Source organism: Mustela erminea, chromosome 6 (assembly GCF_009829155.1).
Source record: "Mustela erminea isolate mMusErm1 chromosome 6, mMusErm1.Pri, whole genome shotgun sequence".
NCBI lineage: Eukaryota > Metazoa > Chordata > Mammalia > Carnivora > Mustelidae > Mustela > Mustela erminea.
The window spans coordinates 140,085,215-140,105,502 of NC_045619.1; the positions used below are offsets into that span (position 1 = coordinate 140,085,215).

Sequence of the window (20,288 nt, forward strand, 5' to 3'; positions counted from 1 at the left end):
TCCAGGAAGCCCTGCCCTCCACCTGCCATCGTCCTTAGCGCTCTGTCCCCACAGTGCCTGGGTCCTAGCAGATATATGGAAGGGATCCAGAATATGCCACCCCAAAATACACCTCTCTGGCATAAGGGTTATTTTGCGCTGGTTATTTCTGAGAAACTGCAGACACGCAGGAGCTCTGCAAAGTATAAGATACCCTCGGGTAGGGGGCATTACACGCAAAGAGGGTCTATGCCAGGAAGAGAATTATGCCCACACATCACCTCACTTCCGTGCGCGGCTGGGCAAACTGTTTACCACACATTTCGCTTTCTGACCCGCCTGTGAATATTCTTTCTTGCCTTTGAGGCCCCGGACCCTTGTCCCTTTCCTTAGCTCAGAATGGCCCATGAGGCCCAACTGTCTGGCAGTTCGAGTCTCGTATCTTGGTGGGACACGTGAATGTATGCACCTCACAGACATAACGAAAAAGTGGCTTTTTCCTTCCTGATTTTTTATGGGGGCAGGAGAGTCCCAGCCAAGAATGTAAAAGGATAAAGAGAAACGTATGTTTTTCTTCCCTACAATATGTAGGACCAAGGTGTTGACATCCAACCTATGTAGGTTTCTTTTGCCTTAAAATATCCCTATTTGTTACTTTAAAAGTAATATACATTTCTTGTGAAATGACTGGGAAATATGGGGGGAAAAAAAAAAACATAACATATTCCCAGTTGTGTTTCCTTCAGGCTCTCTGATCTGTGCAGATTATTTTTAGAGCCTCGGGAAATCTGGCATTAGCCTTCACCTTGGCACTGAATTTATATGATCTACTCAATGTCATCACTTGTGGGAAAACAGACATCAATCATGAGGATTTTTATTTTCATAATAAGGCCAGGAGTAAAGGAGATTCAAGATGAGTGGGAACAGAGTACTAGATTCACACTTTGTGAGCCGTCCCAAAGGATCCTCACAGGTACGTCTGTAATTGCGAAAGGGAAAAGCTATCTTTATGAGATGCCCTAACAAATGCCCAAAGTTATTCAACTTCACTGTTAAAGGGACGAGCCGACGCCTGGTCTGTTGATGGAATGCCAGTAAGAAGGACACACAGCATCTATGCAGTTTTCTTGCCAAACATGTTGAATCTGAGATGGAAACCACCAGGCAATTCCAAATTGAGGGCTTCCTGCAAAAGAAGTAACCAGGGTCTTCACACAAGTGTCAGTATCATTAAAATACCACAAACTAAGGCTGCAGAATTCTTCTAGATAAAAAAGAGACTTCTGGATAAATGTGTGACCTTTGATTGGATCCAAGATGCAAAAAGAAACAAAAAAATCTATGAAAGACACTACTGAGACCACTCAAATACGGACCGGCAACTAGGTAACAGTCCTATGTCCCAGCAAGGCTCCAGCTAGGATGGTAACTGTATGGTGATAATTTAAGAGAATGCTCTTGTTCTCAGGAAGAACATGCTGGAGCATTGAGGGACGAAATGTCGTGATGTCTGCAGCTTGTTCCCCGAATGGTGGTGCAACATCAACAGAATCAACAGAGGAGCTAAGAGGGTCAGATCAACAACAGCCGGTGAATCCAGGTCCCCGAGGTCTATCACTAGGGTCATTGCTGCAATGCTGCTGAAGGCTGGACATTCTTTAAAGTAGGAGGAGACAGAAATGAAAACCTCCCCAGGCCAGCGCCCCTCCTTGTCCTGGCACACATTTAGTCTCCTAACACACAAGCAGGGCTCAGTGGGCCAAGACTGCATTTCTGCGTCACCCAGCAAACACAAGTCAAGCAACCCAAGTGGTATATTTGTGTAGCTACACAAAGAAAATACATGTGAAATTAAAGGGACAAGTCTGTGGCGAGTGAGTCCCTAAACCCCAGGTGTTGTAGCCAATGTTCAGTGTTGAGAAATATTTCCCATCTGCTTACAAGGCACGTCTCTGGAGCAGGATAGCTCTTCCCTCTCTCAGAGGCCCGTGTAGACAGACAGACAGACAGACACACACACACACACACACACACACACAGCAAGTGCCTGAGACCATCACGTGGTTCAGCAATGGGGCCATGCCAGTGACCGACTTTGACAAGGAGCGCAGATTCTGCAACTTCTGTTTCAAATTAAAGAACACCATGGTCACTGGTTATCAGGAAGCACAGTGGGTCAAAGAAGTCTCCTGAAATCGAGGCCTCCCTTTGGCCAGTTCGGCTGCGATGCAGTTCTGGCTGTTGGTTAAGCATTGTTGCGAGAGGCCAGCAAAGCCTGTCTTGTCCACTCATTCAACAGACGTCGGCAGTGGTGCTCGCACCTTCTAGGGGAGACCCGCCACCGCTGATCTTTGGTGCCTTGCCTAGTCCAGGGCCACAGCCTCTCAGAGGTTCCGTTTCCTTTTTAATGTCTACCTGACCAGCCAAGGGGATCCTGACGGAGGATGTTCGCAACCAGAGTAACGCAGGACACATGCAGAGCAAGGCCGAGAAAGCAGCGTGGAACCGGAAGCGGTCTCCCTTGGGAAAATAAGTGTGTAACTTGCGAGCAGGGGTAAGGATGAAGCAAGCGTGCTCGGGAGAGTGAAATGAAATGAGACACCCCAAAGTAAGTCATGGGAGTGAGTTTCCATGTTGAACTACGCCTAGAAACCTAAAGGCTAGAAGTCCCATGAACCACTCTAGGAAGGCTGCACACCTTCTATTCCTTTTTTTTTTTTAATTTAATTTACTTATTTGATAGAAGGAGAGAGAGAGAGAGCAAGCAGAGAGAGCAGGGAGAAGCAGGCTCCGCAATGAACAGAGAGCCCGATGCGGGAATCAATCCCAGGACCCCGGGATCATGACCTGAGCCGAAGGCAGACGCTTCACCAACTGAGCCACCCAGGCGCCTCACACCTCCTGTTCTTTCCTCAGCAGGTCAAGCTCCCCTAACCACACCTTTCATATGATCATTATAAGGAAACAGTATAAGATTCTAACGCACGTTGAAATTTCGATCAAGAATAGAGATTTAAACAACCGCAAGTCAGAGAATGGTATTGTTTGAGGACTCTTATGTGCACGGAGCATTAACGTTCCCATAAATGAATCAGCTGAACATACAGTTCTCTCTCAATCATGCCCCAGGCACGAGGCTGGGCAGCAGGAACACGGCCCGGGGAGTTTACTGTCAAGTTGGGGAGACGGAATGAACACAAATTATAGCACAAGAACCCTGAGTCCCTCCAGCTTGAAGACTTCAAGGCAGACTGTGGTTTGAGTGGGGCCTTAAAGATAGGGCACAAACATACCCAAGGAGGGAGCTGATGAGGAGAGCACAGCCGGGAGGGTGAGGGGTACGTAAGGAAAACCCTGCAATAGGACAGCTGACGTCAAGAATTGGGAGACAGTGTTTTCAGGGGTGAAGACATGGTCAGCAAGATGTGAGCTGAAAAAATCCCGAGAGGGGAGACTTTTCCTGAGTCAGACAGTACCTTTCTTCTAGATCAGATAGGTAATACAGTCCCTAGTTTACAGAGGGGAAAATCATCCAGAGGAAGGCTGATTTAAGAACTAACCCTACCACCCTGCTTCAACCCAACAATTCCAAAGTGGACGCTTGTACCGACCAAAAGTCAGGTACGCACAGAGTGTTCGTGGTGGCTCTGAACGTCACGACCCAAACCAGAAACGACCCAAAGGTCCACCAACCATAGAAGGGGGATGATGAGCACGGAGTAATGTACGAAGTGTTGAGTCGCGTATTGTACATCTGAAAACAGTAGCACACTGGATGTTAGTGCAGTATAACTAATCCCAGTATGGATTTAAAAATTTTAAATAAAAAAATTTAAAAATTAAAGAAAAACTATGAAAGGGATAAGATGTCAACTATTCGCACAAAAGAATACTGCACAATAGAATACTACTAATCAACGTAGAATACTATGGAAAAAAATCCAGAAGGGATGTTGAGGGAAAGAAGCTACATTGAAGAGACACATGAATGTACAATTCCACGTATGTGGATTTCGAGAATGAGCAGAACTTACTCCTAACGAGAGAAGTCGGTCTAGTGGTTTCTGCTGAGAAGCAAGGGCACCAGGGAGCCTTCTGGGGGTACTGGAAATGTTCTGCAGCTTGGTCAGATGCTGGCTTACATGGATGTACACATATGTATAAAGCCATCTGGAATTTGTACACTTACTACACATATGGTACGCCTAAGCTTTAAAGAGATGTAAAATGTAAGCCAGAAACAAGAGAAGGAGTGACATAGGTCTCTCTGTGATCTACTAAGGACAAAAAATTTACTGCGCCCAGAGCACGGCAGAGATGTGGCAGGTTATGGAAGGAGACTGGCCCGCCACGATTTGTTCACGTTGGAGAAGAAGGAAGGTGGGTGCACGAGGCAGAAGTCGAGGGAGCCTGGAACGCAGGTCCCAGCCTCAGCCCCTCCGCCTGTCATCCGTCCGCCGTGACAAAAGTTTGTAAAATCTCTATCTTTCTGCTTCTCCAGAAAATGCAGACAAAAGCCTTGCTTTTCGAAGGCTGAGAAACGCGCTGCCGTGGAGGACGATGAATTGCTTTTGTTTGTTTTCTGGAACAGCTTTATTGAGCTATAAATCACCCATTTAAAACTGCACGATCCAATGTTTTTTATATACTCGCAGACTCGTGTAAACATCCCAATTTTAGAACCTTTCCATTACCCCAAAAAAACCCTTTAGCTGTCACACCTCCCCATCCCTCCTCCTCAACCTGTAGGCAACCACAAATTTACTTTCCTATTTCTACAGATTTGCTTTTTTTGGACATTAAGTATAAATGAAATCACACAATCTTCTGTGAATAGCTTTTTCACTGAGCAAGTGTTTCAAGACTCATCTGCTTGGTAGATACAGGATTCCTTTTTACGGTATTCCTTTTTACGGTATTTCACTGTATGGATATACCAGATTTTATTTATCGATCAGTGGATGGACATGGGATTGTGTCTACTTTGGGGGTATTGAGTCACGCTGCTCTGAAAAATCCACGTGTATCTTTTTGTGTGGACGTGTTTTCGTTTCTCGTGGGTCGACATCTAGGAGCCGAAGTGCCTCGTCTGTACCCTCAGAAGCGAAGGGAAAGCCGAGAGGAGAGACGGATGGGGTGGGGAGGGCTCTCAGCTGGGCGCTCAGTGAGGAGGAGAGAATCAGCCAGTGCTTTGCAGGAAAAGCTCTGAGGGAGGAATATTCCAGGCAGAGTGAACATGGCCCCAGGCCATGACCTGGCACCCTGAAGCACGGAAGGATGGGGCAAAAGCAACCAGGCACAAGCAAAAGCATCCAATGGGAGTGGGCAATGAAGCTGGAGAGGTGACCAGGCATCTCTCATTCCGTTTTAACTTCTTTTAACATCATTTCAACCTTACAGAAAAAGTTCCATGCACGAGGCATTTCCCGTGTATCCCAGACTTCCCAATTCACCCCAACATTTTCCACATCTGCTTTATCATTCTCTCTGTATGTTAGTACATTTTTTAAATCTGTATTTTATACACAGAAGATAGTACATAAGTTAACATTTTTAAAAATTCACACCTATTATTTTTTTTCTGAACCATGAAGATAAAATGTGCCCCGTTTCTTAATCCTTCAGTGAGTGTCACCGGAAAGCAAAGATGCTTTCCTCCGTGCATAACCACAATACAACCATCAAAGGCAGGAAATGAACTTGAATACAACACAGATGCCAGATGCATTTGGCCAACTGCCACGCTAATAGCCAGGTCCCAGTCCAGCCTCTACAGTCAATGTCCATGTCTCTGTCTGTCTCTATCTATCTATCTATCCAATCTAGGTCTCTACCTCCAAGGACCTAATATTTAAAAGTACCTACTACTTGAAATGGACTCTCTAAATAATTTCATTTCTCTGTGAAAACTTAAATGTCACTGGTAATAATAGAAATGCGCAACTAAAATTGAAGACTCCAATATTAAGTTTTACGAAGCAGGTTTCCCATACTCTGCTCACCGTGTGTCCACTTCACTCTGAAGGCGCCTACTACTGGACGCACAGAGGGCACTCGAGCTGTCCTACAACTATGTTACGAACCATAAAAACACAGCTTTGGGAACCACTGATCTCCTAAACCAGTGGGAGGAACCACTCTTCTTCATTCTTTCTTGATCTCTGGGCCCCCAGCACAGAGACCAGGGTCCATCATAACCCCGTCCATCTCGTACACGCATCATTGATCCCCAAGTGGCCCTCTTCTGCACCATTTGTTGAAGGGATGTAACAGACAAGCAGAAACCCATCAGCCAGTTGACGTCCAAGCTTCTCACTCTACCTTCCATCGAGATACACGTTCCCCCATCCCTGCTCCTGCCTCCCTCCAAACACAAGTAACCATTATCCTGGATTTTAGAAAAGAAATACTGGTTTTGGGGGCACCTGGGTGGCTCAGTGGGTTACGCCGCTGCCTTCAGCTCGGGTCGTGGTCTCAGGGTCCTGGGATTGAGTCCCGCATTGGGCTCTCTGCTCAGCAGGGAGCCTGCTTCCCTCTGTCTCTCTGCCTGCCTCTCTGCCTACTTGTAATCTCCCTCTGTCAAATAAAAAAAATAAAATAAAATAAAATAAAAAAGAAATACTGGTTTAGTTAGGTGCATACTGCTTAAAAGCATATTGTTCAGTTTTAGGCATTTTAACTTTATTTAGAAAGTATTTTACAGGGGCGCCTGGGTGGCTCAGTGGATTAAGCCGCTGCCTTCGGCTCGGGTCATGATCTCAGTGTCCTGGGATCGAGCCCCGCATCGGGCTCTTTGCTCGGCGGGAGCCTGCTTCTCTCTCTCTCTCTGCCTGACTCTCCGCCTACTTGTGATTTCTCTCTCTGTCAAATAAATAAATAAAATCTTTAAAAAAAAAAAAAAAAAAGTATTTTACAGCATCTAATGTTTTGCAATTTTTTTAAACGGTCGTGACAGCATCGAATACCACTGTCTGCCCATGCGGGGCTCATCCACACGGTGGCGCGACCGACAGGGCACCGCGTGACCGCAGAGAGAGCGCATCTTCTCCTCTCCTGCGCGGGCGCTGGGTTGCTGAGCGCTGCTCCTCTCGGATGGAACACGGCCTGTGCAGGAGATCTTCTCCGTGACATGCCCAGGAGGGACATACCTGGTCACAGGGGATGTGAACCCCACCTTTACAAGAAAATTCCAAACTCTTTCCTGGACATGTATACAACTGACGCGCCCATCACCATGTATCAGAAAAGCTTCGGACCCACATTCTCTCCAACACCTTACCCCAGCAGACCTCTTCACTTCTGCCAACCAAGTCGGGGTGAAACGGGGTCTCCCGCTGTGGTCTCCACCTGTGCTGTCTCAGGCCCTGAAGAGATTTAGTGTCTTTATCTCCTTATGTTCCACAGCACCTGGTTTTTTTTTTTTTTTTTTTTTTTTAAGATTTCATTTACTTGACAGAGATCACTAGTAGGCAGAGAGGCAGGCAGAGAAAGAGAGGAAGAGAAACAGGCTCCCTGCTGAGCAGAGAGCCCGACGTGGGGCTTGATCCCAGGACCCAGAGATCATGACCTGAGCCGAAGGCGGAGGCTTTAACCCACTGAGCCACCCAGGTGGCCCCAAGCACCTGATTTTTAAAAGTCGTTTGGTTCTTCCTAACAAATGGGCAGAAGACATGACCAGACATTTCTCCAGAGAAGACATCCCAATGGCCAACAGACGTGTGAAAAAGTGCTCAGCATCACTCGGCATCAGGGAAACACAAATCAAACCACAGTGAGATCCCACCTCACCACAGTCAGAAAGGCTAAAATTAACCAGTCAGGAAAGGACAGGTGCTGGGGAGGATGCGGAGAAAGGGGAACCCTCCTACACTGTTGGTGGGAACGCAAGCTGGTGCAGCCGCTCTGGAAAACAGTGTGGAGGTTCCTCAGAAAGTTGAAAATAGAGCTACTGTATGACCCAGCAATTGCTGGGAACTTACTACTACTGGGTATTTACACTAAAGATACAAATGTAGTGATCCGAAGCGGCATGTGCACCCGACTGTTCACAGCAGCGATGTCCACAGTAGCCAAACTATAGAAAGAACCCAGATGTCCATCAACAGATGAAAGGATAAAGAAGATGTGGGACAGGGGCGCCTGGGTGGCTCAGTGGGTTAAGCCTCTGCCTTCGGCTCAGGTCATGATCTCAGGGTCCTGGGATCGAGTCCCGCATCAGGCTCTCTGCTCAGGGGGTGGAGGGGAGGCTGCTTCCCACTCTCTCTCTGCCTACTTGTGATCTCTCTCTCTCTGTGTCAAATAAATGAATAAAATCTTTAAAAATATATGTGATATTATATATATATATATATATATATATATATATGCACAATGGACTAGTACGCAGCCATCAAAAAATGAAATCTTGCTATTGGTAACAACGTGGGTGGAACTAGAGGGTATTATGCTGAATGAAATAAGTCATCAGAGAGAGAAGTATCATATGATCTCCCTGATATTTAAGGAAAAAGACAGAGGATCATAGGGGAAGGGAGGGAAAAATGAAAGAAGACAAAACCAGAGAGGGAGACAAACCCTAAGAGACTCTAAATCTTAGGAAACAAACTGAGGGCTGCTGGAGGAGAGAGGGAAGGCCGATGGGGTCACTGGGCGATGGACCACGAGGAGGGCACGGGAGAAGATGGGCACTGGGTGTTCTAGAAGACTGACGCATCACACCTCTGCCTCTGAAACCAATCATACATCATATGCTAATTAACTGAATTGAATTAAAAAAATATGAAAAAAAAATTTTTAAAAACCTTAGTTCTTTCTAACAGAAGGCAGAAAAAGGAACACAGCCACAGAGAAAAAAGGACCATCTCGCTGCCCGGGACAGTTGGTTCTTCTGTCGCGTGGATTATGATTTGACAGGCCATTTACGACTTATCAGTAGGTACTCCAAAATGAATTTTTTTGATAAGGTTTGATAAGGTTAAGAAATGTCCTATAAAACAACCGTGACAACATGACCTTTTGCTTCATTCAAATGACTTCAAATAAAAAGTGCGGCTTCCATTCGGGATTTGCACAAAACGTGGTTCCAGCCTGAGGTCGAGCCCTGCTTCTGTTCTCCATTCACGGTCCGCAAACGTGATTCATGGTAAAGTCGGCGCCAACTGACTCACTTTTTTGTTATAAAAGCATGACATTCAGCTTGTAGGTTTTTCCCACAGAACCCGGCCCAAGCGCAGACTCAGAACCCTTTTCCACGAGGACGAGGCGGCAAATTGATGACAAAATTCCCGTTTGATTCTCTTACAGGTCTGTTGGCAGAACTGCTTTGAGACGGATCCCCACAGTCTCCAGGCTGCGGCCAGACCGCAACATTTGTTGGGTTCTTTCCTTTTGTTGTTCAAACGTTAATGAGGTTTTAAAACCAGTTTCTCTGAATGAGGCCGGGAGCCTGGGGCCCCGGGGTTGGCTTGGGGCAGGTGGGGTGACCAACCGCCCCGGGAGCGAGGAGCGCTTTTTGCTATTTTCCAAGCCAGACAGGGGAAATCCGGGGCAAAGCAGGCTGAGTCGGTCCCCTGGGCCAAGAGACTAAGGGGGGGCCGCTGAGGGCTGGGCTGAGTTTGTTCAGGAAGCCTTTCTGGAGTAGAGTTTACCCCTGCCCTCCAATGAGCCCTTCACAGGCTAAGGAAACCGAGGAAGGGACAGAAATTAACCAGCAGTTGGGTACCACTGACACAGAAAGCCCGGCCACATGAAAACCCACCCCTGCTTCTCTCCCAGCTTGGACCATATCCGTGCGCGGCGTCCTTGGGTAAAACACATCAAAATGGGAAGAATCCCTCATGTGTGGCAAGAATACTCGGCCCTGATTCTGAAAGCCGGCTTGTTCCTAAACAAAGTATCTGTCCGGCAGTTGGCCCTGACACGGTAGATCTTTCTAGAATGCTCCTTGCTGAGACCCCAAGCCTCTGGAACCATGGATACAAAGTGAACCGCTGCCTGGGGAGATCCGCTACTCTTGTAGGTTAGTCAACGGTCACTCCACGGACCTCCGCCGGCCCCCACCCCTGTTGGCCACACAACCGTTAGGATACCAACCGCTATCCTCAGCACCCCTCCGGGTCACCTAGAGCAGCCGCAGGAGTCCTCCATGACTCACTTTTTCTCTTCGCCTACACCCAACCCCTCTCAAACCCTGTGGTCTGTGCCTCCCTGCACCTCCCCTTACAACCACCTGTTCCTCCCCACCCTGACCTCGCCCAACAGACCCCCAGCTGGCCTCCCTGATTCACCCTCGTCACCCTGCACATCAGGCTCAGGAAGGCAGCCACATGCTGCATATTTGGCTTACAGTATAAAATTAATTCATGCCACCTCTCTGCTTAAACGCTCCAAGGGCTTCCTGCCCCACCCCAAGTTAGAGGCCAAGGCCTTAGAGGAGCCCTGATTTACAAGATCTGCCTTGCTACCCTTCTGAATGGTGTCCTACATACACTTGGCTCCAGCTCCACTGGCTTCCAACACTCAGCCCACTGTGGCCACAGGACCTTTGCACCTACACTTCCCCCTGCTAGAACACTCTCCTAACATATTCCACAGTCCACTCCACACTCCCTTCGGCCTCTACCCAAATGTGCCCCCATAGTGACCATCCTAGTTAACAGCCGCTTGCCCCCATCTCTCTCTCCATGGCACTCAGGCCCATTAGGCACACTCTGTATTTACTCACTTCTCTATTTACTGTCTGTTTCTCCCGTTAGAATGTAAGTCCCACGGAGGCAGGCAGCTTTGCCTATAGTGGTCACTGCTGTACCCTCGGCTCTTCACCCACACCTGGCCCACCAGGCGCTGAACAGATGTTTGCTGAATGACTGAAGGGCACAGGGAAGTGACTGAGGTACCACCACCGGCTAGGAGAGGCACCAGCAGGCAGGGACAGCTGGCTGGCATCCAGCTGTGTTTTCTGCCTTTTCTACTAAGCATCCTCAGCTGCCGAGTCTATAACCCTCCCTTTCCTTGTGTTCCCCCAAATGGTTATTTTGTGAATGTCCAAGGAAATGTGGCCCTTGCAGATGGCTGACTGTGCGTGGGGGCTCCTTCCCTTCATCCAGATTCTCTGCTTCCTCCCAAGGCCTCCTAGTTCAGAAAGCCAGGAGAGGCCAGATGCCCCCACGGCATACCTACCAGAAGCCTTGAAGCATGACCACTCAGATCTCACCGAAGATCCCAAATCACACTCAGAGCCCTAGCTGCAAGGGAGTCTGGGAAATGCAGCTTACCACTTCCCAGCCTCCGCTCGAGAGCAATCACACGAGGACGGTCCTTTCAAGGCAGTGCGTCACTCCCCACTAGTGGCCTTGAAATCAATTTACTGGAAGCAGACCATAGTCCTTTTTAATGAAATGGAACAGATGACAAAATATCACAGTGTACTATCTATTCTGGGATAAGTACTGTTCCATGAAAATGTCTGTCCATGCATCAACCCAAACTATTACATCAGAATTTCTGGTGCATCAGACTTTTTAAAAAGCTCCCTGGTTAATCCAAATGTGTGGCCAGGAATGAGAGCCCCGGGGTCTGGTTCTTTCCGTAGGAAAACGAAGTTTCTGTACCCATGACTCCCGAAGGGGATCCTTGCTGCCCCCTGAAGCCAGCTTGGCCAAGAAGCTTGGGACACTCCATGTCTGTGTGACCAGTGATTAGAGGGCACTGAATCAGATTTGGAGGGAATCTTAGTTCACACCTTCTTTTTCCTGATGGGTAAACTGAGGCCATATGCTCACAAGTGGCTTGAGATAACCAGCCAGTACATGACACAGTGGGCCTGTCACTACCTGGTCTCCGAGTTCCCGGGCCAGTGTTTTCTCCCCAATGCCATGGTGTTTTCATACACATCACCCCTGGGTCCCCTTCCTTGGGGAGGAGTCAGGGACACGCTGCAGTCACATCAGGAACAGAGCTCCGAAATGCCCAGGGAGCCCTAACCTTATCCAGGAAGCCGCTGGGCCCCAGGGGAGGAGAACGCACCCCAGGACCCAGCCCGGGGACACAGACACCCAGCATGCAGAGCGGGAGCCCAGGCCCTCAAGGACGGCACCAGCCCAGCCCCTCCTAGAGACGGTCTTTTCAGGATCTGCTCTCTGCACAGCCACTGGGGAACTCGAGAGAAAAGGAGAGATCCAAGGGCTTCCAGTCCAAAAATGCTGACCCCAGGTAGCAAAATCATAAGAAACGCAACTGATTTCCTTCCTGCTGCCCGTGGTTGAGTCGCAGGTTCCGAAGGGGCTGTATCCCTTGTGATGGTGGTACTGGGGTTTTGCTTCTGTTCCCTCATCATCCCTGAAACTCAGTACCCAGCAGGCACCTGTCAGCTCAGCAAGCAGCTGTGGCCTGTCACCTGGCTGGCCCCTCTCAGCTCTGCGACACCAGCCGGGGTTATGGGATCAGCACGAGTGACAGCAGTGTCCTGGGGCCACCCGAGGCGAGGCAGAAGGCTGGGGTTTTCCTGGGCAGGACCCACCTGCATTGATCTCTCAAGGACCCCGATGAGTCAGTCCCCCTCGTCTGTCTCTCTGCTCACAGCCGACGAGAAAGGAGTAGCTGGTTCCTAACGGCGGACTTACCGGACTCGACGACTGCTGCCTGGCCGCGGTCAGACTCCGCATTCCCTGCTGTCTGATCCCATCATGGGCCGTGCTGGAAAGCACAACGCAGGGGCTGCCTCCCAGCCCTGTTCACCACACAGCTTGAGGAGGGAACCAGACAAGCCACATAACCCCTGTGACCCATGTGTCCTTCATCTGTACAGTGGACACAAGGCCACGTGCATCAGAGGGCAGCTGGGAGGTAGGTGCACACACGGGGGGCACTCGGGGCATAGAGGGAGCTCGGTAATGTCAGTTTGGCTTCTGACCATCAGGCAGGACCTCCACCCACCATTTCCCTGGCCCCTCTGAAGGCGGGGTGGGGAGGATGCTAGGATACTTGGTACCCTACTCTCTGAAGGCAGTGTTACAGACTTGTCAACCAGAAAGGGCCCTTGAGAATTTCATCAAGACCCCAGCCTCCGAACAGAGCCACGCACGAATCACAGGAGAAGGGTGTCGAGGGAGAACTCCCCGAGCCTTCCCGCACAGCTCGGCCTGGCTTTCCCCGGCCAGCTGTGGTCTTCCTGCGGGAACACGGCCTAAGCTTTTCCTGCCCACCCGCCTCTCGTTCTCATAGTAGCACATCTCCTCCTCTGACTCAAACCAACCTCAAGGCCAACTTCTCCAAGCCACGCAGCGGAGGACCGAACCCTGTTCCCCACCATGGCCACCATCACCCTGGAACCGTCCAAGAAGAGAAGTAAGTGCTCACATTTCATCCCCACCTGCCTGGAGGGGGACGGTCACTGCTGCCCGGTCTCAGTCACGTCTGTTCATCCAGTGACACTCGGGGCTTTCTGCCTGCCTGACTGTAGCACTGTGGAGTGCTACAGAGCTACAGAGCTACAGTTGGGGAGACAGACTGTGGAGGTCTCCCTACAGGGAGGAAACTGCCAGGTCTTACCCAACCAGCACCTCCCGTGTGCCTGGTGTCTACAAGCACTCAATCTAGAGAACAGACGAACGAAGGAACGAATGAAGCGGCGTGGCATGCAATGTCTGAACTCTGCATTCTCCTGCATTCTCCGCACTCAGGAGATACCAGGCGTATTCCTCACACACTCAAGACACAGGACCAACACCCAAGACCCTGGGCTGCTTATCTGTTTGTCTCACCGTATCCACCCGCCACAAGAGGCGGGTCTGCCCAGTTCTGCATCTCAGTGGGCGGACAATGCAAGCAAATTCATGGGCCAGTGCCCTGAGGTCAGAGGAAGGGAGGGGCAGAGGGGCTGACTAGCCCAGTTTGTTCTCTGGAGGAATCCTTAAGGGAAGGTCATCTCCGATCAGGCCACCGATCAGGCCACCGATCAGGCAACAGGCTCCTCAGCCCTTTAGGCTGGGGTGGTGATGCCCAGGGTCCTGTACTCTCTTCTTTGGCTTTCCTAGACCCCACCCAAACCTCTGTAATAATGCTTTCAATTTTTCTCAGCTCGCCCCATACGCAAGCATGCCCCGTGCTTCTGACCAGGCCTCTGACCTCTTGATCCCAAGGTCTTACCTGTCAGGGCACAGAAACACCTCATGGGAAGGGAGTGAGCGGTCCACTAACGTTCTAGAGGTTAGCTAGAAGGAAGTCCTTCTCCGGCTAGCTTCTGTTAGTCTTGGGGAGGGGAGGGGCAGAGAGCAGGCAAGTCTTTTCCTATTTTTTAAATTACTTTCTTTGAATAGAAAGCCCAAAAAGACATGAAAGAGTATCTGCACTCACTCAAGTCTCCCCCACCTGGACAGTTTCAGGGACAGAGCGCTGAGGCCCCCTCGCAGGCAGACCTTTCCCCCTCCAGCAGCTCCAGATGACGTCCCATCACCGCACAGCACAGACCTGTCTCCCCACAGTTCCCACCCGCGCTTCCTTCGAGATAGGAGAGCACAACTCAGTTAAGTGCAAGTCCCTCCTTGGACTCCAAGCCCTCCAGGGTCCCTGCCCTGGCTGACCGCCGGAGCTTCCAGAACACCCAGCCAGGACTGTTTCTCACAGCCTGGGACCTTCAGGAATTGGCATCCACAGAGTGGAGGAAAGGTGTTTTTCCTCCGGCCATGTTCTCTTCAGATTAAAAAAAGAAAAAAGCCTAACATCTAGCAGTTTGCAAACGTCTGGTCCTGTATGATGGATCAGTGCCATCATCCAGTGCAATCTCCACGCATGAAACGTCATTCGGCAGCCCAGGTATTTCTTCCCTCCGCGATGCGGAAGCCCCTCTCCTCTTGTCCCCCCAGCAAGTGCTGGGACAAGCCTCCTGGGAGTTTGCCAGCAGAGACCGCAAGGAAGCAAGTGCGAAGAAGGGGTGAACTTGGCACACCTGCGCCTGTTCCCACGGCCGCTAAACGCCGTCAGGTGAGAGCTGCGAGACCCTCCGGCCAGGGCACCATGCTATACGGGGAATCGGGGAGACCCCGAGGACAGCAACCACGGACTAAACGTCAGCAGCTGCCCGAGGACCCCGAGGAGCTCTCCGGCCCCGCTCTCAGAAGCAGTCACCTCACCTCTCACCATCCCCCAAAGAACAAGGAGTGCCAACCATCCCCCTTCCCAACCAGGAGCTCCTAGTGGCATCTTAGCAACCTCTGTTTACAGGACAAAGGCTAACAGGGCAACACGGGCAACCACAGCCTTAACCTACTAATCTGGGTTGGGAGGGAAAGGAAGAGAGGGCAGGAGCACAGCGATGGAGGCAAGAGGGAGAGGCCCACCCAGCTCAGTCCCAGGCACCGCGGCGGGAGGGGAGGCCTGCTCTCACTTCTCGCCAGGCCACGGGACGCGGGTGGGCGTGCAGAAGCCTTGGGTTCTGAGGGACAGTGGGACAACGGAGCCCAAGCCTCTCCCGGCCCCCATAAAACAGGAGGGAGTCGGCACAAAGTAAAACCGAGTCTTCCTCTCCACCCCGGGGCCAGCCTTCCAGCCGAGCCCTGCGCGGACTTGGGAGCATCAGGGCCTCCATCACCTGCCCGCAACATGAGGCCAAATAAAGACAACGGGGGTCCCTTTCGGGGCAGGGGGGCCATAGGAGCATCCGGGGCTTGCTGACAGGCCCTGTGCGCCCACCACGCCCCCCTGCAGAGGGGACGGTCCCAGTGCAAGAGCCTAAAGGCCTGCAGGTGGGCCGGGGGCGGGCGGCGCTCCATGCAGGGGGCCCCGGAGGGAAGGTCCGGCTGGAGGGCACCTTCCGTGGCCAGGCCCACCTCCTCCCATCGGTTTGCTCTTCTGTGCCCTGTCCCACCGGTCCCCGTGCGGCGTCCCTACTCCTGTCCGTTAGAACAGGCTCCGGGGCGGCCCGAGGGCTGCTGCCCAGCAGTCGGAGGGCAGAGGAAGGCGCCGGCAGGACTCGCACACAGACCTGCCTTCCCCACCCGCGCGCCCGCGGCCGACCCTCCCCCAGACTCAGCCTGCAGCCGGAGAGCGCGACCGGGACCCCACGCGGCGACGCGGCCGCCCCCGAGGGCCCCCAGGCCGCGGGTCCGCGCGCGAACCCGCTCCCGCCGCTCCGCGAACTTGAACGCCGCGCGCCCCGGGGCTGCTTCCAAGTCGCGCCGCTCGCTCCGGCGCGGGCACGTGCGGCGGCGGCAGGGGCGGCGCGGAGGGGCGGCGGGCGCGGCGAGCCCGAGGGCAGGGCGGACCCGGGGGGCGCGGGGGACCCCGCGGCGCGCGGGCCTGTGGGCTCGCGGGGACGGCGCCTACCTTTCCTGAAGGGCATCGCGGAGGGGGGCGCCCCGTGGGGCCGGCCCTGGACTCCGAGGCCGGGCGACGTCCGAGTGGCAGCCCCGCGGCTCGGGGGCGCCCTGGCCGGGCGAGGGCGGGGGGGAACGGGACATATTTGGGCAAAGCGGGGCGCGTCACAGCCGGAGGGAGGAACCGCGGCGCGGCGGGCGGCGCAGCCTCCGGGGCGGGCCCGGCGGAAGCCGCTTAACCCCTGCGCTCCCGGCGCGCCCGGGGCCGCCCACCAGCCCCTCAGGAGCAGGGGCGGTGTCGGGCCCGCCGGTCGGCTCCTGCGGGCGGTTGGGGACGCCCTCCCAGGAAGGGTCTGGGGACCGTGCCCCGCGCTTATCCGTCGCGCTCAGGGGGACGGCTCAAGGGGCTGCGCTGGCTGGAACTGAAATGAAGCGAGGGGCGCAGGGAGTCACCCCTACCAGTGCGTCTCTGGGAGGCTCCCTGGCCACCCTCCTTCTAAAGCCTCAAGCCTTCCCACTCCTGGGCTCCTGCCGCCCTTTATTACTAACCACCCCCCCCACACACCCCACCAAACCAGCAATGACCACCTCTGTCGAACATTCTACTTTTCTCCTTTGGTCCCTGCTGTTTCCAGGGAACCTGGAGCCGCACCTCACACGTAGATGGTTAAATATGTCAAAAATAATAAAAAAAATAATGGGACTCGAGGAGCTGTAGCCTAGAGCGATGGAGGAAGGCGGCCATTCCGCGCATCACTACTCATTCTGCCTCTGGAAAGGCCAGCGCCTGGGAACTACTTCGTTATTTGATGGGATCGGATACCTCACAGGCTGAGTTAATGCCTGTGGAAAGTGCTATTTTATACTGCAATTTGAAGAAATGATGTGACGAACAATCTCCTGATCTAATACTTAAGACGCTCGTGCAAATAGCAATTTCCCCATTAGGTAGTAAAAAAAATCCATCCAGGTGAACTGAAAACCCAGTGGGTTGTCTATACTTAATCATTTCTTAGAATCAGTTTCCAGGGCGCCTGGGTGGCTCAGTGGGTTAAGCCGCTGCCTTCGGCTCAGGTCATGATCTCAGGGTCCTGGGATCGAGTCCCACATCGGGCTCTCTGCTCAGCAGGGAGCCTGCTTCCCTCTCTCTCTCTCTGCCTGCCTCTCCATCTACTTGTGATTTCTCTCTGGCAAATAAATAAATAAAATCTTTAAAAAAAAAAAAAAAGAATCAGTTTCCAGGCCTGCTCTCTTTATGGGTAGTAGTCCAGACTCCTGCCCCACATTCGGAGGAAGCCACTGTCTGGGGAGAGGGAAGTTATTGTTAGTTCAGACAAGGTATTGTCAGTTGGCTTGGGACACGGCCCTGGTGGAGCCTTCTGGAAAGACACTGTTGCACAGGGTTGGCTGGAGTCTGGGATCAGGAGCTCTCAGACCTCAGCTCCTGTGCCACAGGCCTCATGAGTGTGGGTGTCAGTCTGTGCAAGAGGAAACGGAAGTGAGAGATGGGGGGGGGGGAGTGCCAGATTCAGTGCACTGAGAGACTGTCAAGTCCCTCTGCTCGTTTCCCTGCCACCACTGTAACACTCGGTGAACTTGCACTTTACTCCTTGGACTCACGTGCAAGGAAAGCCGATTTTATCTCAGGCCAGATACAGGGGGCAAGACTTCTTGTCTCAGTGAAGCCAGAGGACACGCACTTTGAGGTGGGTGGGCCTTTCTTCCTTGTACTTGGCACCTTTCCTTCATTGCCTTGTGGACTCACGTGCCTGATTGTGATACAGTAAGAAAAGTACATTTGGTCTTTGTCCGCAGTTCCTGGCACGTGGTTCCCAAGACCCTTGGAATATGCGCAGGAATGAGGGAGTGTTTGCTCGTGAAATGACTGCTGGGCAGGGCATGTAGGCAGCTTCGGGTGAGGCCTGGTGGCCTGAAAGACTGCATCGTGCCCGGAGGGTTGGAACTTTCAATACCACCTCCAGGTGGTCTACCTCCAGGGAGGGCAGAGGGGCTGGAAATGGAGTCGGTCGCCAGTGGTCCATCATGCCAACGTAAGGAACACTCATAAAGCCCCCGAAATGACAGGGTTCAGAGAGCTTCCGCGTCGGTGAGCACGGGGAGGTGCCGGGAGGGAGGCGTGCTCGGGGCGTGGGAGGTCCACACACCTCTGCCCTCCTGACCTTGTCCTGGGCGTCTCTTCTGTTCCATGAGTTGTATCCTTTATAATAAACTGAAAATAACGAATAAGGCACTTTTCTGAGCTCTGGGAGCCGTTCTAGCAAATTCTCAGACCCGAAGGAGGGAAAGTTGTGGGGACCCCTGACTTCATAGTCAAGTCGGACAGAAGAGTGGGTACCCGGGCACGCAGTCGCGGCATCGGCATCTGAAGTCTTGTGGGACCGAGCCCTTCCCCACCCTGTGGGGTCTGCTGACTCCAGGGAGTCACGTCAAAACTGAACCGAATGGCAGGACTGAGAAACTGCCTGTTGGTGTGGGAACCGCACACAGGTGGTATCAGAAGCCTTGTGAGGAAAAGCGGTTCCGGCCCGCGGAGCCTGATCTCTCCACTTGGAGTGTCGCCCTGTGGGCGAACAAAGGCATGGGACTCGCCGCTGTCTTGCTTCTGTCGCGCAGGAGAGCGGCCCTCTCCGGTGCTGTGGGTAATCCCGGGACACTTGCTCTTTGGCATCCAAGCAGAGCGCGCCAGCTGGGTTGCCGTGGACGTTTCACAACTGGGAGAGTGTTTCTGCTTGTCCTCGGCACCAGGGAGGCAACGGCCTCGGCAAGTTCGCACAAGAGAGAAACGAGCGGCGTGAAAAATCGGATTTGCTCAAGAACGAGCTCATGGCAGCCAGGCCCCAGGACGGGCTGGGAAAAGGGGCTGGGGTAGGGGGATGCGGCCTTCGGTGTTGGACACGGAGGCAAGAGATGAAATGACTTAAAATAGGGAATATATTCCAGGTGCTGTCAACGATGCAGTATGAGCCATGGGGTGCCATCATTCTGTCACTACTCTCCGAACTTGAACTTCCGACTGTGTCAGTCTAATGACTGCTGACTTAACCCCGCTCTTCCGAGGAGCTCTCCTCACAGCAGAGTGTGGTCCGAGGCTCTCGCCTAGTGGCTGGAAGCACGGGGGAAACTGCGAGGGCTGCCGTTCCTCCAAGGCCCCAGTTACTGTCCCTGTAGGACGGTCGCCCTCAATAGCATCGTCTGGTCACTGAGGTCCTGAGGACCAGGGCGCGCTCCAGCGTGGGGGCCCGGAGAGCAGGCTGGAGGGCGGGGACTGTGCCAGGGGCTGGGCCGCTGGGGCAGTTTCTGATTTACTAAGCCCAGAGTGCAGTGCAAGAATGTGCACGCGAGCAAGCTTCTCGGTTGATCAGGATGTCCCCAGTCCTCTCAGGGCCGTCCTGCACTAAGAGACCCAGAGAGGCGCACGGAACGGGGCTGTGGGGGGAGGGCCCCCGGGCACTGGATCACAATTGGGGATCCTTTCACCTGGGACGCGAGCCACCCCCTCCTCTGGCATCGATGACCCGCTGGGTGCCACCCCCCATCCCAGGCTCTTGAGGCAGGAAGGGCCAGGCCCAGAGCCTCTGGTGGTCTCAGTGCAGGAAGCAAAGGGCCCTCCTCCCGGATGACTTTCCCAGTTCCTAGGCCAAACCGAAGGCTTTCGTGCCCTCTCCAAAGGGAGGGTGACACTCAAGAAGAAAAGATCTCACACTTTCTACCCTGGAAACCCCTCCCTCCCTCAGCCCTCCCTTGGTAGGCATTTCCATTTTCAAGCCTTTCTTCTCTAGTTATAGAATGTGAGGTTTTGTCTGCAATGAAGGAATTCAGGCCATAGGAAGAGGGGCCAGGGAACAGTGGGGCAGTAGGTGAAGGAGGAAGGAAGAGGCGTGCCTGGGGACAGGGACCACCAGGGCGCATACAGTACTTGAGAGCCCTGGCCCCTCTACCAGGTTCCCCAATGTGGAGAGTCCAGTGGGGGCTGTC

The 20,288-nt window shown here is 52.8% G+C and overlaps 1 protein-coding gene across 6 annotated transcripts in view; it reads right to left on the minus strand.

Annotated features, from left to right (window-relative positions):
- The window catches only part of PFKFB3 (6-phosphofructo-2-kinase/fructose-2,6-biphosphatase 3), a 150,282-nt gene extending 133,831 nt beyond the window's left edge, over positions 1 to 16,451 (minus strand). For 5 of the 6 annotated variants that reach the window (XR_004287216.1, XM_032349809.1, XM_032349812.1 and 2 more), the window contains exon 1: positions 16,303 to 16,451. Coding sequence is in view for 5 of the 6 variants with exons in the window: in XM_032349809.1 (XP_032205700.1) it covers positions 16,303 to 16,436 (134 nt within the window). In the remaining variant the exon portion in view is untranslated. The remainder of the gene's footprint in view (positions 1 to 16,302) is intronic. The other variant, XM_032349811.1, reaches the window with a different exon arrangement.
- Positions 16,452 to 20,288: the final 3,837 nt, after the last annotated feature.